General features: G+C 42.8%; 1 protein-coding gene and 1 non-coding gene across 2 annotated transcripts in view; both read right to left on the minus strand.

The window, feature by feature from the left end:
* Positions 1–23,273: 23,273 nt before the first annotated feature.
* Trnat-agu (transfer RNA threonine (anticodon AGU)) lies at positions 23,274–23,347 on the minus strand. Its single transcript has one exon. It is a non-coding gene; the product is annotated as a tRNA-Thr (tRNA).
* A 1,469-nt stretch (positions 23,348–24,816) lies between these two features.
* The window catches only part of Wdr88 (WD repeat domain 88), a 46,453-nt gene continuing 44,139 nt past the window's right edge, over positions 24,817–27,130 (minus strand). Inside the window, exon 11 of the mRNA XM_078032180.1 lies at positions 24,817–25,757. Within this exon, the coding sequence (XP_077888306.1) occupies positions 25,611–25,757 (147 nt within the window). The 3' untranslated portion in view covers positions 24,817–25,610. The remainder of the gene's footprint in view (positions 25,758–27,130) is intronic.

The following is a 27,130-nucleotide window of genomic DNA, read 5'->3' on the forward strand; positions in this document are numbered from 1 at the left end:
TATGTCACAGCAGAGCTGATCAATTGGGCCTGGGGGGAGAGGGGGAAGGGGTGTCATTTTCTGGTAGAAAAATGGCCGCCAGTAGCAGAGGGGCTTTGAGTTTTATAGTTGACAATGAGGATGGTTGAATTATTGAGACTGAAGCAGGACATGTTGGTTTGGACAGTCAGGAAAGAAGTTGTAAAAAGTCCCAAACTCACTGTCACTGGGAAAAGCTCAGAACTCGGTGTCCCCTGCTTGTCTTCTTCCTCTGGACCCACTGTTACCCAGAGCTTGGCGACTTGCTCTTCCCCTTCCAGGACTCGGTGGCAACGGGACAGGGTGAGAGTCCAGGGCCCAGTGTTTCAGTGCCACCCTCCCTGCAGGTCCCACTGTGGTTGGGAAGGGGTGAATGTTTGCTGGTGGTGGAGACGCTGGGGACGAACCCAACCCTGGGAGGGATGGAAGTTTGCTTTCTTTCCCTTGGGGCCCAATGTTACTTGCTCTTCCCTCTTCCTCCCCGTCAGACAGTTTTGGGGGGTTATCATTTCCCAGTCCTGGGGTTGTCATTTTCCATATCCTTCAATGGGTGCAGTCCCTCTGAAATAGTTGGCTGTAGGGACAGTTCCTTTAAAATAGTAAGGGTCTCCCTCACCCCCAGGCTGGCTGGGCTGTCCCTGATGCTAAGGCCCAGCAGCATGAGGGGCCTCCCAGAGTCCAGGGCCACAAGCCTCCATCCGGCGGATCTGAGGGTTGAGGATCTGGCCGTTCTGTCCCTGGGTTCTCGGGCAAGTACTTCAGATCTGGGAATTCCCTCCCAAATCCCTCCTTGCACCTAGACAGCAGGGCTCCCAGACCTCTGCTTCCTCTTCACATCTGGCTGCCCCTGAGAACTACAGGGTGGGCCTGGCCTTGCAATCCCTTAGGAGCCCCCTCACTCGGCCCTGCCCTGCTCACTGAAGACCCACAAGCAGGGCCAAAGGCACAAGTCCCAGACCCAGAGAAGCCAGGCTCAGCCTTAATCCAATCCCTGAAAAGGGAAGGCCTCGGGGTACCATGGCCTCCAGGCTGCTAGGGTAGGGACTGAGGGAACCAAAGCCCCTATGCGCCCAGCCATTCCTGCAATTTGGCCCAAGACAAGACAAGCCCTTTAGAGTAGTGTTGGCTACTTGAGGCCTGCACCTGCCCCATAAGACAGTGACACCTCACTTACTCGAGGGGACAGGAATGGCCAGGCTCCAAGGCCCTGAGCAGCCACCAGGACACAGGTCGGGCAGAAGCCTGACACCAAGCTAATAACACCAGCGTCCTGCTTCCAGAATCCAAAAACTCTCCCGTGGAACCAGAGGAAACTGGGCAGGCGTGGGCCCAGAAGGCCAGGGTCCTGGGTCCGCCATTCTTGACCACTGCCTTTAAAGTCCCCAAAACTCAGGAGATATGGCCCCCTTGGAGTAAGGAGGCTCTAAGGTGGAGCCCAGTCTAGATTCAGTGCCCCCTAAGAAGACCTCCTTCCCAGGAACAGGAGACATCCCTTTGGCCTCAACCTCCCCTTCCTTATGACCCCTATTTTTGCAGTGTACAGAACTCTCTGCAGGAAGTTCCAGACACTCTGAGCAGGTGGCAGGAGAGGACAGTACTGCCCAGGCTGCCCGAGATCACAAAGGAATGTTGTGAACCATGGTCTCCCAGCCTCAGCCAGACACCAAGGTCAAGACCCCCAAGTGATGTACTGTGATTCAACCCGTGTGCAGCGGAGCCCTGGAGAGGGCCGGACACAGAGCAAAGGCCTGGGGTGGCTGTGGTGCTTGGGACAGTTCATGACAACATAAAGATTGTCAGAATCAAAATGGAGTGACACATGTCAGAGCCCAACTAAAAATGAACAAATAAAGCAGGGAGATTACGAAGGGTGGGGATCTTATACACATGTTCCTGATAATAAGAACTGTTCATGGAAGTTTCTGCCAGCATCACAACCTTGCACAAAGACCATGCAACCTTGCCCAAAAAGTGCTTCTGCAAGGACGTCTGCCCAGCAGAAATATGTTTCACCTTGGACTGATGCCACCCTTGTCACTGATCCTCATGGCCAAGATTCATTGCTTCCAAATATCTCTCACAATTTTCCTCATTTCACTTTTGAAAATTTCCCTTTGCCTCAACCTCTTGGCATCGCTCCCAACTTACCATGCATGCATATTCCCATGGAGGTCTCCCGCTTTCCCCAAGTGTCATTATTTCTTGGAGAATCTCTCTGATTGTCATTTAGGTTGACAACAGTCTTTTGCAGCTCGCACATGGACACCTCTGTTCACTGTCCCTGGGCTCATGGAGCTCAGTGATCTTTCCTTCTCTTCCCCTTCCTTCTGTCTGTGCCTTGTCCCCACAGCAGGCACCTCCATGGCCACAGCATGTGTCAAGGTGGGACACAAAAAATGCCTGGAGCACCAGCAGGGTCAGAGAAGTCCAGGGACAACACAGTGGCTGTGATGACTTAACCTGGCTGAGCTGGGAGCAGACTAAAGCAATGCAAACATGTGCTCTCATGCATGTGTGAATGTGCATGTGGGTGCACATGTGTACATGACTGTACATGTGTGTGTGTGTGTGCAAGTGCATGCACACCTGTTTTGCCCGGTTCCTGCTCTAAGTCCATATCCTTGACCCCAAGGGTGCCCTACTCTGGTGCATACTGGATAGACCATGTGACAACATTAACCTTGGAGATGTAAAAGTGACAGAAACAAATGCTCTTCCCTTCAGGTGGGTGGGGAAATGTCATATTATTGTTTTGTTTTATTTTATTTCCATTAATTTTTTTCCCCTTCCATCTCTCTTTTCTTTCTGCTTTTTCTTGAAGGGAAATGACAGAGGGGAGATAGCTGGTAAGAAATGAGCTGCTAAGAAACTAGCCAAGGCTCTTTTGGCTTGCAGGAAACAGCCTTCTTGTGGCTCCCAGTCCAACTTGCAGGCGCTGGGCAGGTCACCCCATGGCCTCTGCTCTGTATCTCCAGGAACCTGGGCTCCATGGGAAGGTCCTTGTGACATGAGCGCAGGACAAGGTGACTGAATGGGACAAATGTTCTTCTATTGCTCTAGCTCTGCAGCTCAGGAACAGGTCACATGGAATGTCCAGGGGGTGCCAGGTCACCTCACTGTTCCCTGTGTGATGAACTCAGAGTGCCAGGCGCAGTGGTGCATGTAACCCCAGCGGCTCAAGAGACTGAGGCCAGAGGACCACGAGTTCAAAGCCAGCCTGAGCAATTTAGTGAGGCTCTAAGCAATTCAGTGGGACCCTGTCCCAAAATTAAAAAATAAAAAGGGATGAGGATGTACCTCAATGGTAAAGCACCCCTGGGTTCAATCCCCAATACCAATCAATAAATAAAAGTTCAGAAATTCTTAATTTTTTTTATTCATTGTTTTATTTTATGCACCACCATGCTTTGGCTGTTCATCTAAGAAATCTTCATCTAATCCAAAGTCAAACTAATATGCTCCTTTCTCATAAAAATCTTATGGTTTTAGGTCTTCCATTTGGAGATATGATCAATTTTCACTTAAATTTTGTATATGCTGCCACTTAGGGACTGAAGTTTTTTCATATGCATATCTAATTGTTCTAGTACCGTTTGTTACTAAACGTCTCCTTCCACCACTGAATTTACTTTCTACCTCTTTCAAACCAATAGAACATATATGTGAGGGTCTATTTCTGTACTGTATTCTGTTCCCATGATCTATTTGTTTGTCTTGACTTCTAGACCTTTATAATTTGTCTTGATATGAGGTATTGTAGCCCTTACACTTGATTGACTCTTCCTTTTCAGAGTTATTTTGATTATTCTAGGTCCAATGCATTGCCACACACACAAACCTGTACCCCTGAGCATGAGTACCCAGGCCACACTATGACCACATTATGACCACGGGAAATTTAACCCAGGAAGACAATGCAGGTTCAACCTTAAAAAATGAGCCAACGTAATTCACCATATTACAGACGAAAAGACCAATCATTTCAACATATTCAGAAAAAAAACATTTTGCAAAATCCAATAACCTTATAAAAAATTTCCAGCAAACTAGAAATAGAAGGGAGTTTCCTCAAATGTATAAAAGACATTTTATCAGAAAAAAACCCAAAGTTGATATTTAGTGGATCTGATGTTTGGAAGTTGTTTAGCTTTTTCATTGCTAAAAGCAAATAATCTTACAAGAGCAATTTTAGGGGAGGAAAAATTTATTTGGGGTTTGTAGTTTCAGAGGTGTCAGTCCATACATGGCTGACTCCATTCCTGAGGGCTTGAGGTGAGGCAGAACATCATGGCAGATGGGTGGGGCGGAGGAAAACAGTTCAGGAATGGCACCAGGCAGCAGAGAAGGGGGCGGGGAATGACACGCTCTCCTCTCCAGGGACAAAATATATCCCAAAGTCACATCCCCAATGACCACCTCCTCTGGCCACACCCTACCTGCTTACAGTCCCACCACCCTTTAATTCTTATCACCCAGTTAATGCACTGATTAGGTTAAGGCTCTCATAACCCAATCATTTCACCCCTGAACTTTCTTGAATTGTCTCACACATGAGATCTGGGGGACACCTCATATCTAGACCATAACAGTATGAGAAACTGGATGCTTTTACCTGAGGTTCTCCCTACTTTAATTCAGCATCCTGCTGCAGAGTTTACCAATGCAAAGGGATTCATTCCTCTATGTAGACCTGGATTTCCATCTAATATCATTTGTCTCTTGCTTGAAGGACAGTCTTTAATAATTCTCATACTGCATATCTATTGAACATGATTTCTTTCATATATTGTTTATCTTGAAAACCTGTTTTGACCTCTTGAGTGTGTAACAAATTCAATTTTTTTTCTTTGAATTTTTTTTAAACTTGGGATTGAACCCAGAGGCATTTAATCACGGAGCCACATCCCCAGCCCTTTATTTATATTTTATTTAGAGACAGGGTCTCACTGAGTTTCTTAGGGCCTCGCTAAATCGCTGAGGCTGGATTTGAACTCATGATCTTCCTACTCAGCCTCCCAAACCACTGGGATTGCAGGCATGGGACACCATGCCCAGCTCTTTCAATATTTTTTCTTTCCCTCTTTTAAATAATTTTCTCCAGTGTCACACAATTTACATCTTTCCAAGGAGATATTTGCTTCATCCAATTATATATATATATATATATATATATATATATATATATATATATATATATATAATTTTTTTTCTTCTCTGACTGCTTTTGTGATTTTTCTCTTTATCATTGTTTTAGAGCAATTTGATTATGGTGTGATTTTGCCTAGTTTTCTTTCTTTCTTTTTTTTTTGGTGCTGGGAAATCTACCCCAGAGTCTCTTCCTTCCTAAACACATGATCTACACTCCAATCCTAGGCCTAGTTTGGGGGTTGTTGTTTCATTTCTTATACTAGGGGGTCATGAGCTTCTTGGATCCTTGAGTTGTGTTTGTTTTGTTTTGTTTTTTTTAATTAAATTAGAAAATTTTTTCCATGATTTCATATCCCCTTTTTTTGTGGCTCCAAGTTCACAGGCTGTTTTGATTTGGATGTGAGGTGTCCTCCAAAAGCTCACAAGTGAGGTAGTGCAAAAGGTTCAGAGGAGAAATGATTGGGTTGTGAGAGTCTTAACCCAATCAGTGATTTAATCCCCCTGATAGGGATTCGCTGAGTGGTAACTGAAGCAGTAGGTGTGGCTAGAGGGGTGGGAATCAGGGTGTAGCTTTCGGTCTACATTTGTATCTGGCGAGTGGACTCTCTCTGCTTCCTGATCACCAGGTAAGCCTCTTCCCTCTGCCGCACTCTTCCATCCTGTTGTTCCTGGCTCACCTGGAGCTCTGAGGAATGGAGCTGGCTGTCTACGGAGGAAGACCTCTGAAACCATAAGCATCCAAATAAACTCTTCCTCCTTTAAAATTGCTCTGCTCAGATCTTTTCGTCACAGCGGTGAAATAGCTGCCTAAAACCCATGCACCTGGCTTCTGGAGGTGGTTTTACACCTCGGTGATGTTCCGTTCCTCATCAAATAGGGTACGGTGCTTGGGTACAGTCCCCATGCCTTTACTCGACAGACTCCACCCATTTCCAAAGTCACTGAGGTTGGTACCTTTCCCTCTCCCTCCTTCAGCAAAATTGCCCCCTGCGTTCATAATATAGTTAAGATTCTTTGCCACATTCTTCATTCTACTCCGGATTCCCTGACATCCTAAGTGACTTTTTTTTAATTTGCATACATTAAAGTTTTATGGGTTTTGACAAATGCATGGTGTCATATCTCCATAATGACAGTGTCATACAGAATATCCTCGCTGCCCTCAAATCCCCTGGCATCCCTTTCCAACCCTCTCCCCTCCCTAATCCTCTAGCCACCAATCATCTGCTTGGCATCTTTACAGTTTTGCCTTCTCACTTATAAATATGCATGTAGGCCAGACGCAGAAAGAGAAGTGTTGTATGTTTTCTTTCATTTGTGGAATCTAAGGGGAGAAAAAAGTTGAAGGAAGACCATTAGAGAAGAAGGGGATGGGGGAGGGGGAGGGGAGGGGAAGAGGGAGTACGGAAGATAGGTAGGATCAAACTGTGTTATATGTGTGTACAAATATGCTGCAATGAAGCCCATTGTTCTGTATAATTTAATATGTGCTAATAAAAAAGTAATACACATTTGAGTTTCCTTCATATTTTTGTGTGGCTTGATGGCTCATTCCTTTTTACCATCAAGTCCAAAGATTGTTTATCCATGCATCCAGCAAAACATCTTGATGACTTCCAGTTCTTCATAACTAATAATAAAACTGCAATCAACATTCACATGCAAGATTTCCATGCCACAAGCAAACCCTGAAATCCCCCTAAACACTACAGCTCAGAAATCATGGAAACTTGACAAGATGTTCCCAAATTGACACACTCCTGAAGGTTTATATGCCATTAGAGTTACAATTGGAGAAACTGAAAGACACCTGACAGGACTCTCAGTATTAAGAGAAATCAGATCGATCATCAGAGGGAAAAAAGCAATGGCTGGGGGTGGGGTGGGGTGGAGGTGCTAAGTAGGCTTTCTGAAACCCACCTGTCCTGTAGAAGCAGCATCTGTGCCATGACTCTGGCCTCCTGGTGCAATACTGAAATAACCTGCTTTTGAAATTGCAAATGCTTTTCTTTGACATTTTCATTATTTTTGCTTTACAAGTGATACATATTAATTATGGAACAATCGAAAGTATAGATAAGCAAATAATAATATCAACAACAACAACCTGTAATCCTACCATCGAGAGAGAACTCATTGACACTTCGAACCTCATCATCACATTAATAACATTACTTTGAGACCAGGTCTGGCCAATAGAAATAAGACACGAGCCACAGATGTGATGTTAGAGTGTCTAATAACAGGAAATTTCATGAGAAAAGATTCAAAGCAAAAGCAAGACTGGAGAATGTCTTAGCAAGAGAGCGTGTGCTTAGCATGTGCAAGGCCCTGGGTTCAATCCTTAACACCAAAAATAAAAAGGTGGCATTAATGTCAGTGATATACTTTAGGTGAATATGTTCAAAATATCATCATTTCAACATGTAAGCAGTATATTCAAAATCATTGAGATATTTTATGTTCTTATTTTCTTGCTAAATAAGTCTCCCAAGTCTAGTGTATTTCTTCTACAGCCCATCTCGGTTCAGGTGAGCTACATCTCAAAGCCACATGTGGCCCTTAGTTGCCTTATGGACAGCACAGGTGAAACTTTTTTCTTGGAGGGTGTGTGTGTGTGTGTGTGTGTGTGTGTGTGTGTGTAGGAAATGTACATGTAGGAAATGCCTGTTTCTTTTTAATTTAGGGAATTTATTACTGAAGGTATATAGATACCCACAGGCAAATCCAAACAGGGAGAATTCAGAAATGAGATTAAAATGGCTACTGCGAACACCAGGAGAGAATCTGAGGGTCTCTTCCTCTTTCTGGAGGTAAGAGCTCAGCTCCTGGGGGCAGCCCATGAAGCTGGACCGGCTGGGAAGGAATCACCTGCGCCCTCTTCTGGACACTGACGGGCAAGACGTGAGAAAGAAATCCTGTGGACAGACTGCTCAGGGGAGAGCAGGGAAGGTGGATGGTTAGACCGACAGCAATTCTGTGCCCATCCACCCCTCCACAAGCCCCTATTTAGCTTTTCTTATGGACGTGAAAATGCGACAAAGAATATTTGGGGGAGATTTTCCCAAGTTCATCTGTTTTTAGAAACTACAGAAACCTCCAACAGAAACCAAACACAGCTTGAGAGGCTAGCGAGAGGTATAAAGCACAGCATTTATAAACCGGCTTGGCTGTTACTGAATCCTGAGCAGTGATTCGAGTCCAGCATCAAACAGTAGGAGCATGAAATGCTGCAGAGAGGGAAAGAATTCATTTCAGAAAACCAGATAAGACCTGCCCTCTGGGCTCTAGTGCTGTCTCTCTCTTTGTGTCTCTTTGTGATAAAACATTCCTTTCATCAAAAACTATTTTTTTGTAACTTCTTTTTCAGATAAGGGTAATACACATTCTAGAAGTTTTTATAAAATTACAAGCACAAGTAAGTAAAGTGAAAATCACCCATGATCCTACGACTCAACATATTCCTAAGACTTTGGTGTGTGTGTATGTGTGTGTTTATTCATATGTGTGTGGCTATTCATACGCATGTGTGAATTTTTAAATAAATGTATATTCATGTGTATGTAGAAATGCACATATATCTGTTTTATTATCACACACGCAAACCATATCCATCCCCTAGCAACTACCAGGACTGACCTCCCACTTTAAAAACATGAATAGCCCTTGAATAACCCTCTCCCGTCAATCCTGTAATCTTCCCCTCAAAAGACTAACCTGAGTTTAGTCTTCATTATTCCTGAATTTCCCTTTAGGCTTTATTTTTGTATGTGTGCATTCCTAGATCATAGAGAGAATCATTTTTGTGTATTTTGAACAATTTATGAGTTATGTTCTGTGTGCATCCTTCTGCAAGTTACTTGTTCCATTCGATAAAATTTGGGATGATACCATGCTGTTCATTCATTTGAACTGCTGTCGAGTCTTCCTTTGTATGTACAGACCGACAATTATTTTTTACTTAAGCCTCTGTTGCAGGTGATGCTGCTGAAAATACACTTCATATTTCTCTTTGTATACTTGGAGAACACAACAGGGTAGATGGGTCATCGTGTGAACAGTCTCATGTGTTCACTTCCTCCTCCAGTGGTGGGGAGAATATATGCCACCCCCAGCAGGGCATACGATTTCTCATTGCTCTGGATCTTTACCAGTGATCCATTTGGATCTGAAACGATATCTCACTGTGGTTTCAGCTGGCATTTCACCAAGTACTAGTGAGGTAGAGCCGGTTACCATCTGTACACTGGCCGTTCATACTTTCCTAAAGTTGACTGTTTCTACTCTTTGCACATTTTTTATGGACTTGTTCAGAAAATTCTTCGAAACATTTTTAGAATGTGATCTGAACAGTTCAGATTTTTATCCACCTCTATACAAGTTTTGAAGGTATGGACTGAATTAGAGAGGCAAGATTACAATCACTAGGTCCACCAGCAAAATATTTACACAAGGAGATGTTATCAAGAGCAGTGATAAAGCAGAACACCAAAACAGTTCACATAACCCAAATAAAGGCAGAAAAGAGGAAATTGAAAAACTGAAAACAGATGGTGCAAATAGAGAACAATAAAACATGGAGCTAAATCCAAATGTGTCAATAATCATATTAATGCACATAGTCTAAACACATTAAGAAAAGATGGATTTCCAGAATGCTTTTTAACACAATGTAAAAAGCATTCTGTTGTTTTGTAACAGTAGCTGTAATAGATTATCCCCGTACATATAAATATCTATATACAGAGTATCTGGAAATATTTGTTTGTTTGTTTGTTTGGTTTGAGATAGAGTCTGGTCATGTTATCAAGACTGGTCTCAAACTCCTGGGCTCTAGCAATCCTCCTGCCTCAACCTCCCAAGTAGTTGGGACTACAGGCATGAACCCTAGACATCCAGCTCTATAATTATTTTTTAAAAAGCAAATTTAGGGTTGCGAATATAGCTCAGGAGTGGAGCACTTACCTAGGGTGGTCAAGGTCCCCAATATTAAAAAAAAAAAACATGTTTATGACCCCCATAAGAAATTCACTTTGAGCGTAATAATATAAGTAGGTTAAAAATCATAAAACAAAGGGAAGAAGATATACCACACGAACACCATAAATTTCAGAATTATAAAATATGTTATGTGGCACAATGGTACCAGTCTAGATATTGTGAAAAGAAAATTGAAGTGTTTGTACTAATCTATCAGACAATTTGGACTTCCAAGCCAAGAAAATTACCAGGGATACTGAGGCACATTTCGTAATGATAAAAGGGTCAATTTATCCAGAAAACACAACAATCCTAAGTGCCGATGTGCTTAATATCAGGGTTTGTAAATAAGGAAGCAAATCCTGGCAGAACTTTAGGGAGAACTTGACAGATCCACAGCGGTGTCTGAGGATTTCAACGCTGTTCTATTAGTAATAGATGGAACCAGTAAAGAGAAAATGAGCCAAGATGGAGAACACCACCATCAACCAATTGAATTAATTCAACACTTCGAGACCCTCCACCCAATGCAACAAGACACACATTCTTTCAAGTGTACAAGAAATGTGCACTATGATAGTCCACATCTGAAGTGATAAATCAAACCTTAGCAGAATTCAAACCATAGAAATCATATAAAATATATTTATGTGACACAATGGTACCAATCTAGATATCGCTAACAGAAAGATAACCCCCAAACACCTTAACACTTTAAAATTAACCATTTTCCTTCTAAACAGACCATGAGTCAAAGAGAATATCTCATGAGAAATTAGGAAAAATTTTGAACTAAACAGAATACAAAATTTATGAAATGCAGATAAGGCAGGGATGAGATGGAAGCTTATAGTATTAAAATACTACATTGCAAATAAAAAGATGGGTCTCAAATAAATTAACTAAGGATTCACCTTAAGAAAATAGACAAGGATGGTATGTATATACAATGGAATATTACTCAGTCATAAGGAAGAATGAAATCATGGCATTTACCAGTAAATGGATGGAACTGGAGACTATCATGCTAAGTGAAATAAGCCAGTCCCCAAAATCCAAAGCCTTAATGTTCTCTCTGCTATGTGTATGCTAACACACAATAAGCGGGGGCAGAGAATAGAAGTTCATTGGATTAGACAAAGGTTAATGAAGGGAAGGGAGGAGGACTAGGAATAGGAAAGACAGTAGAATGAATCAGACATAACTTTCCTAGGTTATTATGAATAGAGCTGGTGTAACTCCATATAATGTACAACCACCGGAATGGGATCCTAATTGGAATGGGTTGTACTCCATGTATGTATAATATGTCAAAATACACTCTACTGTCATGTTTATCTAAAAAGAAAAAGAAAGCAGATAAGGAAAATGATGATGATGATGATGATGATGATGATGATTCCAAAGCAAGGAGAATAAAGGAATAAAAGCTATGAACAGATATTGATAAAACTGAAAACAACAACAACAAAAACAATCAATGAAACCAAAAGCTGGTTCTTTGAAGTTGCCAATAAGCTAACTGATCTTTAGGAAGAACCCTATGGATAAAGCTGAACTAACCTATTTTATAAATAATTGTGGTCTATATACCACGGGAGAAGCAGCATCTCTGGAAGAGAGTCTCAAGAAGTTCCCCTGGGAGGGTGAAGGACTCAGTAAGGACTGGTGGGGTCCTTGACATGTGTAAAGGAAAAGAATTTCAGCCAGTTATATTGCATATGCCTACAATCCCAGAGGTCAGGAGGCAAAGGCGGGAGGATTGCCCGTTCACAGCCAGCCTCAGCAACTTAGTGAGGCACTAAGCAACTCAATGAGACCCTGTCTCTTAAAAAAAAAAAAAAAAAAAAAAAGACTAGGGATGTGGCTCAGTGATTGACTGCCCCTGAGTTCAATCCCTGGTACCAGGAAAAAAAAAAAAGAAAAGAAAATAAAAAAGTTTCAGCACATGTCAATAGAGGTACAGAAATTTATTTATGGAAAAAAAAAAGTATGCACAATGCAGACCACCTAGGGAGTGAGAGACACATGCTGGGGGTTGGTGGCTCTTTTAAAGGAAATTTGGTGAAGGGTCAGTATAAGAGGTGTATTGAGATGACATCAGTCTTATGATCTCAATATGGCTTAGGGTGGTCTGGTCTTTCTAGCATGAAAGTGCTCTTCATTTTCTGATCCATAGATAATACTAGAGGGTACCCTAAATTATAGGTTTCTCAAGATATCATATCTCTCTTAATCTATTTATTGTTGGGCTAATTAACCCTGCATGGGGTAGATTTACAGATCTCCCAGAAATCTGGGAGTGACGGGGCTGGGGGAAAGACAAGCTTAGGGAGTGACAGGCCTGTAAAAGTATGCGGAACTTCTGGATTAAAAATTTATTTCCTTGTCCTTCCTTTATGACTCTTTTCTGCCTCATTTTTAAAAAAAATTTCTTGTACCCTGCTTATAGACATATTTGCTAGATGACATGGGTTTGCATGATTCTATTTCTTCACCTTCAGCTATGGTGGTTAAAGCAAATTAATTTACTGTCCTGCACTAAAATGAGCTTTAGGATTCTTTGAAAGGGACTGAATCAGAGAAACATACTCTAGTACCAGAATGAATCTGAGCAGCCTGGCCATCCCCAGGGCTGGATTCCCATAGATGTGTATTTGCTGGAAGTCACCTGCTTGGCAGTTGGCCCAGGTGCCTGCCCACATATCTGCTGCTCTCCTTAGCTGTGTGCCCCTGGGGCTGAGCCAGGGAAGCTCTGTGGGAGCACTCAAGAGCAGACTGGCTCCCTGGAGCACCAATCTGCATTTTTCACTCTTCCAAGAGCAAGGCTGTATCCCAAATAGAGCACCCCAATAATCTACCACGCACACCAGAGAGAGCCTGACCGGAGGCCAACTTGGGTAGCATTTTATTTTGTAAAATAATTGATCACAACAGGCTTTCTAAGAAGCCACTCTCTGTTCAGAGGTATGATAAAAGAAAGACTCTGGGGTGTCCTAAATTTAGCCACAAGGGCTAGGAGGATGGGGGGGGGGGGAGATGAGATGGGCAAGTTAGTTAACAGCTATGTGCCAAACACAACAAAAGAACATTTCAAGTTTTGAATTCCTGAATGTGCGTGGTAAAGTCCTTCCCTAGCATGCATAAGGCCCTGGACTCCATCCCCAGTACAGCAAAGAAAAAAAAAATATATATATATATATATTCAAATCTCATCTCCTATGCACGCACATTCACACACACCACCACCACCACCACCATCATCACCACCACATCCTGCTTGGGACTCCAGCCAAACTTGCAGTAACAAATACTCCTCATGGACTACCCCCTCATCCTGGTCCTCTGATCCAGAATCAGTGAAGCGTCAACATAAACAACTTGTGCTTTCCTTCCCCGAGTTTTCACTATAAAAATACTTTTGGCTTTCGGCCCAGTGGACATTGCTCTAGTCTTGCTTATGGAAGTGGCAGGAACTTGTTCCAGACCATGGACCGTTGTTGGCTAGCATCTGTTATGGCCCCAGTGAAACTTTTATTTCAGAGATCCCTCAGCCTCAAGAGTTCTAGCCTAACAAGTACCTCGGGGACACAGATTGGTGAGAAAGCAAAACATGAAGGTGGACAGCCAGTCCACACAGAGTCTTAGAGTGCCTTTCCTTCCCTCCCCACTTAATGCCACTCCCAGCCTGAGTTTTCCCCTCCCAGACATGAACTCATGTTTACAGCTCCCAGAACACACAGTAAACAATCCTCTTGTGGTAGAAGTGTTTGCTGAATTTAAACATTTTGATGAGTTTTTGTATGAACTAGATGTTACGTAAGAAATTATGTAAAAAAATTTGCATGTGGTGCAAAATGATGGTTTCTGTTTCCACATTTGTTAGCCTATTACATAATAAAATCTGAATATAATGTGTACAAATATTTTCACCATTCCATTTTTTTTATTTTTGAAAATAACCACGTGATTGGACAAGGTTGAAGCGAGGGAAATCTAGGAATGACTTTGTCTCCTGCAACTGAGAATCCAGCACAATAAGGACCCACCACCACCGCCACCCTCAGTTCTTCCTGGGTGGCTGGGGACAGCACTCCTGTTGCAGAGGACATCTTTCCCAAGGCTGAGGCCACCTCTCCAGACAGTCTTTAAATGTGAAATCCTACCCAGGAGCAGCTAATGGGGTATGCATATCGCTACCGCTGCCCTCCTTACCCAAATGAAACTTCCCTTCCTCTGTCTGGAACATCTCAGGCCAGAATGGTATAGGAGGTAGAGATAGGGTGTGATGGGACAGGCTCCCAAGTGGAGGACACAGGCCATGACAAAGAAAAGTTCCACACACATGGAGCTGAGAGGCAGGCTGGGGTGAACAACCAGATTGCTCTCCACGTGACTTTTATTGTTTCAACGTTCTTATTGAGATTATCTTTCATGCAGTGAAATGCATAGAGCTTCAGCATACAACATCCACACCAAAATAAAGAGCATGTGTATCTTGCCCAAAAGTTCTTTTTTTGCCCCTTTTCAAGAAAAATATTCCTCTGCTGCACAGGCAACACTTGATCCACTGTCACTATAGGTTAATTTGCATTTTTTAGAGTTGCACATAAATGGAATCATAAACTAAGTTCTGTTTCCCCTCCAGGCAATGTGTAAATATCAGTAATCCATTCTTTTTCATTGCTGTATAATGGCCTCTTGTCTGGATGTACCACGATTTATTCCTCACCATTAAGTCACCTGAACTGTTCCTGGTTGTTGTCGTGTGTTCAGAGCATTTGTGAACATACATATATGAGTCTTTTTATGGATTTTGTTTTCATTTCTCTTGAATTAATACTAAAGAGTGGGATTGTTGGTAACCTGGCTTCTCAAATTCTGATAAAATGAGGGAATTTCCACTGTTCTGCTAAACTCACTGGGCCCTTCCCCTGATGAAAGTTGTTCTGTCACTTATATGAATTGCAGATCTTTTGGGGGTGACATCTTTTCCCCCTTAAGATCAAATTTCTCATTCAATATTCCAATTTGCACAATATGGAATATGCCAAAAAGTCTGACAAACCATTGTTGATACTAAGAGGGTCAAATAAGAGGGCTGCTTTCAAGAGTTATATCCAAGCAACAAAAGCACTACTCCACAGCAGGATTGTGTAATTAGAAATAAAATAGGAAAATTATCTCATTCATCATACCTAGAAATAAACTCAGCAAGAAATATTCAAGACCCAGACTAAGAACACTGTAACCTGACCTAAGAACTTGAAAGATGACTTGAGTAACTGAAAAGATAAAAGATACCATAACAAAGTTAAAAAGGCAAATAAACAGACTGAGAGATAATATTGATCACATCTCTAAAAGGCCAAGACTCTTATCCAACAAGACTCTCTTACTTACAAACCAGTAAGAAAAACAAATAGTACAACTGAAATACTAAGCAAGGGATGTGAACAGGAAACTTCACAGAAGAAATACAAATGGGCAACAAACATGTAGATGAATGCCCAACTATGCTTATAAGCAAGGGAAATGTGAATTAAAACAACAACGAAATGGTGTTTTACAAAGCTTTCCATGATATTCCAGGATCTAGTGCAGGCAGGTGTGAAAGAGAACTAAGGAAATCAATATGGCCTTTAGAGAGAGCTATTTGGCATCAACTGTTAAGTAAAACATGTACAAGCTACACTCAGTTATCCTGACTCACCTGTAGCCTAGAAAAACTCATGTGCACAAAAATCCCTGTGTGAGGAAAGCACCATCCGAGCTTCCCAGCTGTGTCCATTGCAGTAGAATCTCCAGACCACCCCTACACCATCATTCTATCCATCACCTAGTTAGGGGCCTCTGATTCATGCAGTGGCCACAGGCAAGCAAAGAACACTCTAGAGCAATAAAGAGAAATATAAGGCATCTAGGGGCTCTCACCTGTAAAGATTTATAAGATCTATTTGCTGATCATTTATGTAAAAAAAAAAATATCTGCACATGAAATTTAATCCCAGGAATGCAAGGTTGGTTGAATATCCAAAAACAAATTATCATATCAATAGAACAAAAACCAGAAATCATATGATCATCTCAACAAATGCAGAAAAGCATTTGACAAAAACCCAACACTTTCATGATAAGCACACTCAACAAAACTAAAAATAGAAATTTCAACCCTGATAAAAAGTAACATAACCCTTAACAGTGAAAGACTAGATGCTTTGCCCATCAGATCAGAAATAAGACAAAAATGTCTGCTCTCACCACTTCTATTTAACATGTTACTGAAGGTTTTAGCCAGGGAAATTAGACAAGAAAATTACATAGATGGCATCCAGAAAATTACATAGATGGAAAAAGAAAGTAAAACTATCTCTATTTATATATGACACAACACTGTTATATAAACATATGCAAAATATACAAAGGAATTCATGAGAATGAGTGAGGTTTAACTAAGAGTGTGAAGAATAAACAAAGACTCTTTAGTTAAAAAAAAAGAAAAAGAAATAAAGAAAGAAAATCATGAAAATACTAAGGAATTCACTTAAAACTATTAGAACTAGTAAATGAGTTTAGTGAGGTTGAAGAATATAAGATTGAGACACAAAAATCAATTGTATTTCTACACATTTGTAATTAACAATATAAAAATGCAATTAAAGAAGCAATTACCTTTTTAGTTATATCAAAAAGAGGAAAATACATCAGAATAAGCTTAACAAGATAAGTGCAAAGTTTATACTCTGAAAATGAAATAACATTGTTCAAAGAAATTAAAGAAGACCTAAATAAATGGGAAAACATATCATGTTCATGGAGAGAAGAATTTAATATTATTAAAGGTTAACAATATGCCCATAAAATGATCTACAGATTCAACACCATCCCTCTCAAAATCCCAGGTGGATTCTTTGCAGAAATTGACAGACTGATTCTAAAACTCATGGAAATTCAAGAGAATTAGAATAGACTGAACAATCTTGAACAGGAATAGCTTTGGAGAATTCCGTTCCATGCTTAAAACTTAGCACAAAGTCCCAGTTATTAAGACAGTGTGGTATGAAGTTGGACCCCTACTTCATATCACAAACAAAATTAACCCAAAATGGATAGGAACCCTAAATGTAAGAGCAAAAACTATAAAACCCTTAGGGGGAAAAAGTCAACATAAATCTTAGTGACCTTGGATTTGGCAATGGAATCTCAGATATGACATCATAAATAACAGAAAAGAAATAGTTAGACTTAAACAAACTTAAAATTTATTGTACTTCCAATGAAAGTATCAAGAAAGTGAAGAGAACCAGTTGTCATGGTACATACCTGTAATCCCAGCAACTTGGGAGGCTGAGGCTGGAGGATCACAAGTTCAAAGACACCTCAGCAATCTATCGAGGCCCTAAGCAAATTAGCAAGACTCTGTCTTAAAATTTTAAAAAGTTAAAAAGGGGCTAGGGAGAAAGTGGTAATGTATCTCTGAGTTTAATCCCTAATATTAAAAAGAAGGAAGAGGAGAAGGAAGGGTAGAGAAGAAGAAAGTTGTAGGAGTTAGGTGCAGTGATTACATGCCTATAATCACAGTGATTCAGAAGCCGGAAGCAGGAGGATCACAAGTTCAAGGCCAGCCTCAGCAACTTAATGAGGCCCTAAGTAAATTAGTGAAACCCTGTACCAAATTTAAAATAAAAAGGGCTGGGGATGTACCACAGTGGTAAAGTGCCCCTGGTTCAATCCCCAGTACCAAAAAAAAAAAAAAAAAAAAAAAAGTTAAGAGAATTCTCAGAATGGCAAAGAGATTTTCCATTTATATATCTGATAAGGCATTCATACCAGATTATATGAGAATCATCACAGCATGATAATAAAAAGGCAGGCTAAGGATCTGAGTAGACATTTCTCTAAAGAACACACATGAGTGGACAAGAAGTTCACAATAAGATGTGTGCTTCATTAGTGATCAGAAAAATACAAATCAAAACCAACAGCAAGGGCTGGGATTGTGGATCAGTGGCAGAGCACTTGCCTAGCATGTGTGAGGCACTGGGTTTGATTCTCAGCACCACACATAAATTAAAAAAACAAAATAAAAGAAAGGTGCATCAACAACTAAAGAAAAAAAAACAGCGAGATACCACTTTTTATCCATTAGGATGGCTATAATCAGAAACACAGTAATAGTAAGAGTGTCCAGGAGAAATTGGAAGCCCCTTGATTAACAGTTTTTGGGGGGTAAAATAAAATTAACATGATGGTTAATTTTATGCGTCAGCTCAACTTGGCTGAGACTCACATCTGAATGTGGGGTCAGAGTGAAGCTGACTGCCCTCCCTATTTTTTTTTTAATTCTTAATATTTATTTTTTAGTTTTCGGCAGACACAACATCTTTGTTGGTATGTGGTGCTGAGGATCGAACCCGGGCCGCACGCATGCCAGGCGAGCGCACTACCACTTGAGCCACATCCCCAGCCCTACCCCTCCCTATTAATGGTGGGTGGCCATGTCCAATCAACTGGAGACCAGACTAGAACAAGACTGGACTAGGACAAAAAGTCTGAGTAAGAGGAAACCTCCTCCTTCCTAAATGCTTGAACTGGAACATCGCTCTTCTACTGTCTTTGGACTTAAACTGAAAAATTGATTTTTCTTGGTTCTTGAGCTCGCCAGCCTTCAGGTTGGAACTTGACATCAGCAACTGCAGCTTCCTGGCACATCTTGAGACCTCTCAATCTATAACCATATGAGCCAATTCTTATAAGAAATCTCTCTCCTCCTCCTTTTCCTCCTCCTCCTCCTCCTCCTCCTCCTCCTCCTCCGCTTCTTCTGCTGCTTCTTCTTCTTATGATTATTATTATTATTCCTCTTCTTCCGCTTCCCCTCCTCTCCTCCTGCTCCTTGTACCCCCCTTATCTGAAATGTGTGGAACTAGAAGTGTTCCATTCTGACTTTTTCAGAATATTTGCATATATATACTGAGATATCTTGGGGATGGAATCCAAAACTAAACCCAAAATTTACACACACACACACACACACACACACACACACACACACATATACATATACATATACATATGTATTTTTTTTACATAGTCTGAATGTAATTTTATACAATATATTTAATGATCTTGTGCAAGAAACAAAGTTTCATGGTGTGGAATTTTCCACTTGTGGTGTCATATCAGCACTCAAAAATGTTTCAGATTTTATAGCATTTTGGATTTTTGGATTTTGGAATTAGATATGCCTAACTTAAGGGGTGGGGATGTGGTCACTGGTGGCGGACCTTGCCTATCTTGGACTCCCACGAGACCCTGGGTTCAATCCCTAGCACCACAAAAAAGCTGGGGTAGAGGGATACTTTGCACATGGACACACACACACACACACACACACACACACACAGACACACACACACGTGCACACATTTTCCCATGTATATATTATGTTTCTCTGGAGAACTCTCATACAAGGGAATAATGAAAATGTTATGGATATGATTGTGGTGTTGGCTTATGTAACTTTATAAAATAAACTAAAAAAACACGGAAATGCACACTTTAAGCTGGTGAGTTGTGGGGTATCTGAATCATGTCTCAACAAAGCTGTAATCAACAAACACACCCTCTTACACTCAACACATGTCACCTCCATGGGAATGCCCAGAGAAGGGTCTGGAAGGCAAGGGAACTGATAAAGGATTTTCCTGTCTTGCTCCCTTTAACAGAATCCCCTACGGTAGGTAGGAATTTCTGTCATCCAAGGGTGAATATAACTCATTTGGTTCTTGGAACAACCTGATGAGGTGTCTACTGCTAGGAATCCCATTTTACCCAGGCAGAAACTGAGCTACAGAATGCGTGTGTTTAGCATGAGAGAGCTTCTGGCTCTGGTCCCCTGAACCACAGGGAAAAAGAGAAAGAGAGAAATTCAGTGAGAGTGAAATGGAGAAATGTGCCCAGTGTTTTATCACTGGCAACAAATACTGTGGTTGCCAATAAATGCACACAGCTACGTGGCAAACGGCTTTGTCCCTGGGCGCTCTAACCCATTACGCTATATTGCTTCTCATATATTTTGGTTCTCATTTCTTACTTGAATTTTCATCATGAGGGTGTATTGAGATGATGGTTTTTGATACTAAAAGTTTATTGAAATAATAATTCTATCATCTACTCAAGACAATTCACTCAACATTCAGAAAGGGGTTCTCAATGAACAGGGAGCTGTCCTCATATTTGATCCATAATTTGAAGAAGTCATCTCAGGGAGGGGACATCAGGACAAACCCCCACATCTCCAATACTCACCCTTACCCTGCTCTCTGATGACCCTACAAGGCCCCACATATACTTTCTGTGATTCTCAAACTTCTTAGTCTTGGGATCTCTTTGCACTCTTAAAAAAAAATTATTGAGGATCCTAAATTAGCATTTGTGTATTTAAATTATATCTATCGACATGTAAGATATTAATTGGGGGATTGGGGTTGTGGCTCAGTGGCAGAGCACTTGCCTGGCATGTGTGAGGCACTGAGTTTGATCCTCAGCACCACATATAACTAAATGAATAAAATAAAGGCACATCAACAACTTAAAAATATTTTTAAAAGAATTTTTTAAAAAAGATATTAATTGGGTGCAGTGGTGAACACCTGTAATCCCAGCAGCTTGGAGGTTGAGTTAGGAGAATCACAAGTTCAAAGACAGCCTCAACAACTTAGCTGTCTCAAAATAAAAATAAAAAATTCTGGGGATGCAGCTCAGTGATTAAGCACCCCTATGTTCAATCCCTGATACATAAGAAGGAAGAAGAGATATTAGGAGTTAAAGCTGAGGAAAAAATATAATACTTATCATTTAAAAACAACAATAATAAGCAGGTTACATGTTAACACAAAAACATCTGTATGAAACTATTTGCAAAATAAAACAAAAATTTAATGAGAAGAATGGCATCATTTTACCTTTTTGCAAAGCCCTTGTTAATTTTTTAATTGATGCACTATAATTAGACATAGTCGTGGAACTCTGTGACATACTGGTACATGCACATAATGCAAAGCTCTTTTATGTTGGGTTCCACAGAAGGCAGCTGGACCATCATATCTGTTCTTGCATTTGGTCTGAAGCACATGAATAAATTCTATGAATAAGTAGGCTGCTATGCTGGACACTGACCTAGGGGACAATGAGAGGAGGCTTCTCAAAGGGGTGACACACTGAATGACCAGAAATATAAAGGACCCATTCCTGCAAAGTCTCTGGAAATAGCATTCCAGACACCAGGCACAGCACTGCAAAGGCCCTGAGGCAGAAATAACTAGACAGTTTTTAAGAATGAAAGGAAGGATAGACTTCACACTGGCCCATTCTTTTTTTTTTTTTTTTTTTTTTTTTGGTTTTGGTTTTGCTTACTGCCCAAAGATATTTATTTCATTAGGTGACCTCAAGCCATCTGCTGCATACTATCCTTTGTTCACAAATGCTTTTCTTTAGCTGACCCCCCACTAAATCCCAGACTCACACCCCAACCAACACCTCCATTGGGCCACCAAACAGGCAATGCTCAAAACTGTTCCTACCCAGCTCAGTTTAGGAATAAAGACCAACTAGAAATATCCAGCTCCACAATGACCCCAGCCCAGTTTCCAATAAATTTATCACTGACTGGGTGTTCCTTTCAGCACTGCAAAGCCTCAAAAATAATCCTGACATATTTTCCTTGGCAACATCAATCAAACACACACACACACACACACACAAAAAAAAAAAAAAAAAAAAAAAAAAAACAATAAGGAACTGCTTCCAGGGCAGGCAAATTTGATTACAGAAGGTCCTAACTTAACAATGATTCAAGTTAAGATTTTTCATTTTCACCATGGTGGTGAAAGGGATATGGATTCAGTAGAAACTGTAATTTTAAATTTTGTTCTTTTTCCTTGGCTAGGGATAGGCTCTGTGGTCCTCACATGGGCAAGGCACCAGCATTGCCAGTGTTATGGATATTGTCTTTTAATATTTCTTAGTTGAGTAGGTGAACACACTACCTTTATTTATTTTTATGTGGTGCTGAGGATCAAACCCAGTACCTCACACAGTGCCAGGCGAGCGCTCTACCAAGGAGGTACAAACCCAACCCCAAGTTTTGGATATTTTGTTTTGGGTTTTTCTATCCCATCAAGTCTAACAAAATATCACGTGTGTCTCCTGCTGTGTGGGGTAAGTGAATACACATATAACCATTGTTTTTTTTCACTTTCAGTGTTCAGTAGATTACACAAGATATGCAACACACTTTATTATAAAACGCACTTAATGTTACATCATTTTGCCCAGGTGTAGGCTGGGCCAAAAAAAAAGTGTTCGGAGGAGGCGAGGCTAAGCTATGGTCTTGGATGGTTAAGTTCATTTACAACGCGACAGTTTTCTGGTGTAACTTTCTAGTAAGTGGAGGAGCCTCTGCACTTAGCACACAGCCTCGTGCCATGTCTGCAATTGCTGCAGCTCACTGGAACTGTCTGAGCTATAGGAATTCCCCAGGAACTTTTTTAAAACTTCAGTGCGTCCCTCATCTTCCCCCCCACCCCACCCCCAAAGCCCTGGATTCAAATGCTTTGGAGTAGGTCCCCAAGTGCCGGCGTATTTATTTACAGGGCCTCAGCACAGCAATCAGCAACCACCGGCAAGCTTAGGTTCGTCCCCACCCAGGCGTCTGAGCTCGTTTTGAATGCATTCCACCTACTGTCACACTGGTGGACTCCACTCCGCAGGCCTCCCCTTTGGGTCGCACTTGACCTCGCTAAGCCTCAAAGATATGCAACAGATTTACTGCGTGTATGGAGGGAGAGGGGGAAATCAGCAGTGCTTTGGAAGGATTAGAGAAGCACGGTAGCAGTTTCCTGGCGTGCAGAGAGGCAAAGTCAGCTCTGGGGAACCCGGGAGAGCAGAAGCTGAAGCCGGTCACGCGTAGCCCAGCACGCAACCCTGTAGCCACGCCACGCCACGCCATCAGCTGGGCCCTGGACTAAAAAGGTCTCTCAGGTCCCAGGAGAGAGGGGGTATTGGGCGGTGGGCGGGGACGCAAAGCGGAAGCAAAAGGGCAACGAGGGAGCTGGAACGCTCGGTTGAGGCACCGCTGGGATTCGAACCCAGGATCTCCTGTTTACTAGACAGGCGCTTTAACCAACTAAGCCACGGCGCCGCCCGTGTAAGCAGCGCGAGAAACTATTCCCCATCTCTAGTCACTCCATGAGCCACGCGCGTGCGCAGAGGCTTTTTGATATTTTGAGTTTTAGGCGGCGAGGAGGCTGGATGCCGGCGCATGCGTGGCGTACATGCTTGCTGGCCTCAGAGAACTCGAACTCCACATGGTGCGTGGGGCCTGGGCGGGCCTAGTTTCCCGGTGCCCGTAGCGTCTCCTCGACGGAAACCGGATACCTGCCTGTACCTTTATGGGGTCCTCGTTCAAGGTCTGCGATTTTTGCTCGCCAGACGCGGCGCAAGGGAGCCCCTGAAGGCTCCGGAGAACCCACAAAACGACTCCGCCGCGGGGCTGCTGGCTCGGCCCTCGGGACACCCTGGGGACTCCGGCCCCACCAGCGCCACGCCCTCAGCCGGAGCCGGCCGCCGTCCCTGCCAGCCCCCGGGGGCCCATAACTTCATTGGGGCCGCGTCTTCCTGAGTCAGGGTAGCATCACAGGGTACTCAGGGGACCCTGAGCTATCACAGCACCCAGATAGGGCAAGCAGGAGTCCTCCCACCCAGGCTCCCCTCTTGCTCCCCCGGGGTCTCCGCCCTCAGGCACACCAGCTACTTGTCCCAGCACTTTTCAGAGGGCTTTGGGGTAACACAAACGCGTGGAAGAGTCAGCCGCAGAACTGTTGAGTCTGTACAAAAATACGTGCACGGGAAGGCTCGCTCTAGTCTTTTTGTAATACCAACCTAGGTGCCCATCAGTAGGGGCAGTGTTCATATATGCTCTCTAGCTGTCCTCCACAGCCACAGTGATGACTACATCTGCAGTGTCTTCGCGTGTTGGAAGGCCTCAGAACTTCTGCAAGGAGGGAGGCCTCTTGCTGGGAAGGTGTAAGTGGAGTTTTGACAAGTTCATACATAAGTCGTTGTAAATAAGTGAATAAATACTAAGCAGCCAACTTGAATCTAAGCAATAACCCCACCCCACCTCCCACCCTGGTGACTCACAGGGAAGGCACTAAACATGGGGCCTCCCTAAATGATTCTCAGATTATTGTGCTAATGCACAAAATCTTTGGATGCCAAACAATGGACACTGTAAATCAGTCCTGCAATCAAGTTTCTAAAATGGAGCACAGAACATATTAATGATATTGGGCAAAAAAAAACATGTGAAACTCACCAAATGGAACAGGAGAATCTTCACATTTTTTAACGGAAAACTTCAGTCTTTCTGGATTGATCAATGTTCTACAATAAGCAGTGGAAGCAGAAAGACTGCTGCACATATGCATGGGAATTCTGGAAATTCAAAAGTCTGGGGCAGAAAGCATGAAACATCCTGTGGTGGAAATACCACACCACCTCTTGCATATTCAGACCTTCCTCTGCTCTAGGCAGATGGGCATCTGGGAGCATTAGCCAGTGTCTTAGTTGGTTTTGTGTTACTACAACAAAATACCTGAGTCTGGGTACTTTATAGAAAAAAAATATTTATTGAGCTCATGGTTCTAGAAGCAGGGAAGTTCAAGATCATGCAGTGACATCTGATTAGTGCTTCATATGGTGTCATAACATGGCAGATGGCATCACATGACAGGAGCACATGTAAGAACAGCAAGTAGCACATGTAGAAAAAAAAAAAACACAGGGTGGCCTAACTTTATAACAATCTGCTCTTGAAGTAGCAAATTCAGTCCCCTGATATCTAACCCATTCCCAAGAGGCAGTTATTGATACCTTCCCATGGTGTGTCCGCCAATGGGAACCAAGGGTCCAGGATATGACCTCTTAAGGAACAAATCATAGTCAACCATATAAGCCACAATGCCTTGCCTCCTGACCCACAGAGGGGGGACCCCAACACATCTTCATGTCATTTGACAAACTCATCCTCGGGAAAAGCTGATACCAGTCCTAGAGGCCCAAGACTCCAGAATAGAGTCCATAACGCATCCCCAAAATGAGACAGAATGAACACCAGGACGTGAGCTTAGAAATAGCAAACTGCTTCTACAACTCATATGCACACTTGTTTTCTAAAGGAATCTAGATTTATTCTGCATGAAAACTGAAGTGTTCAACCCTCAAGGATGCTGTGGAGCTGAGGAGGTGGCCCTGCACTGAGAGCCCAGCCAGGGATTGGCCCCTGCCCCAGTCTGACAGGCCCACTCAGGTGGGGAGGGACCCTAAGAAGGATCCCTGCAGAGGGCCCCACAACCTGGGTGACAGGTGACCATGATCAAGTCAATGAAAGGGCCCAGTGGCCGTCAGTCCTCCTTGTTCTCTGTTTCTGATGATGATGAAGCCGCTGCTGGCAAGTCCATCGCATCTCTCCGGCAGAAGATACATTTGGTGACTATTTCAAACGAGCTGTCACTTTCCAAGGTGGAGAATGGCCTGTCACATCCTTCACACTGACATGAAATATTTTAAGAGCAGAAATGAGGTGGTCAGAAAAGATCAGGGCATTAAGTTGGAATCCTCCCCCCATCGTCTGGCTACTTTGGACTCAGCTGAAGTAAGGGCTCCCCTCTCAGAGCCTCTAACCTCACAGAGTAGAGTCCACCCTACTGAGTGAATCCACACGGGGTTCTGCTCCGTCCCCCAACCCCTCCTCCAAGCTAAGCAGATGCTGCCAGCTCATGTCCCCTCCTGTGAGGGCCCTGAGGGCAGGAGTGGCAAGCCCCTGGGCAGCAGGGATGACAGGGCAGGTGTCCAAGCCTGTCTGGTGCTCTGTGCAGAGCAGAATTGTGGGAAAAGGGGGATGTCCTACCTCCCTGACATGCTAGGGAACACCCGACTTTTACCAAACCTCAAGAGGCAAGCAGACAAGATTGCTGAACAAAACAGGGATTTCAACTAGACTGACATAGGTGCTGAGCACCCTCTTCTATCCTGAGCCTTTGTCTGACCAAAACATGTAGAATGGTGGACACAGATGGCACAGCTCACCACATCATCTGCAGCCTACTAAGGAGTGAGCAGTGCCAAGCAAGGGTGGGGGACTCTAAGGCCATGGCAGAGGCCAATCAGCCGTTCCCACCCCAGCACAGTCTCCTTGGGACAGGCCTGCACAGTGGCATTCCCCTGTCCTGACACTCCAAGCCCCTGTGCTTTTGCCTCTTTTCCAGCACTCTGGCCAGCTGGGGGGGACTTGACAGACCCTGCCTGGGGCAGGCCTGTTGGGAAATCTGCCCTGAGGTTTCTCCTGTTGATTCAGAGCAAGTCAAGTGCAGTGGGTTCATCTTCGCTAGGTCTCTTTCTTCTTTCTTTTGCAAGAAAGATGTTTGATCCTTTACCTACCTTCTTCGGCAGCTCCAGGTCTCATGGAACAGTCTCTGTAGGTCCAACCCCAAAACAACAAGGCTCCCAGAGGAGGAAGCTCCAGGGCAAATTGGTAAGGGACAGAGACAATCAGTGCTTTGTGGCTAGTCAGCTTCCAGGGTCTAAGGACTAACATGGTCACAAAGGCCTTGAGGACTTGCTGGCCACAAAGACAAGGTCCATGTGGTCCCGTCTCTCACCTCCCTTTGCAACACTGCTCACAGATTAGCACAGTCCCAGAAGCAGTACAAGGACTTCTTTTTTGTACTGGAATTGAACACAGGGTTGCTTTATATATATGAACTATATCCCCAGCCCTTTTAATTTTCTTTCTTTCTTTCTTTCTTTCTTTTTTTTTTTTTTTTTTTTTGAAACAGAGTTCACTAAATTGCTTAGGGTCTTGCTAAATTACTGAGGCTGGCCTTGAATTTGCAATCCTTCTGCCTCAGCTTCCTGAGTTGCT

Source organism: Ictidomys tridecemlineatus, chromosome 15 (assembly GCF_052094955.1).
Source record: "Ictidomys tridecemlineatus isolate mIctTri1 chromosome 15, mIctTri1.hap1, whole genome shotgun sequence".
Lineage (NCBI taxonomy): Eukaryota > Metazoa > Chordata > Mammalia > Rodentia > Sciuridae > Ictidomys > Ictidomys tridecemlineatus.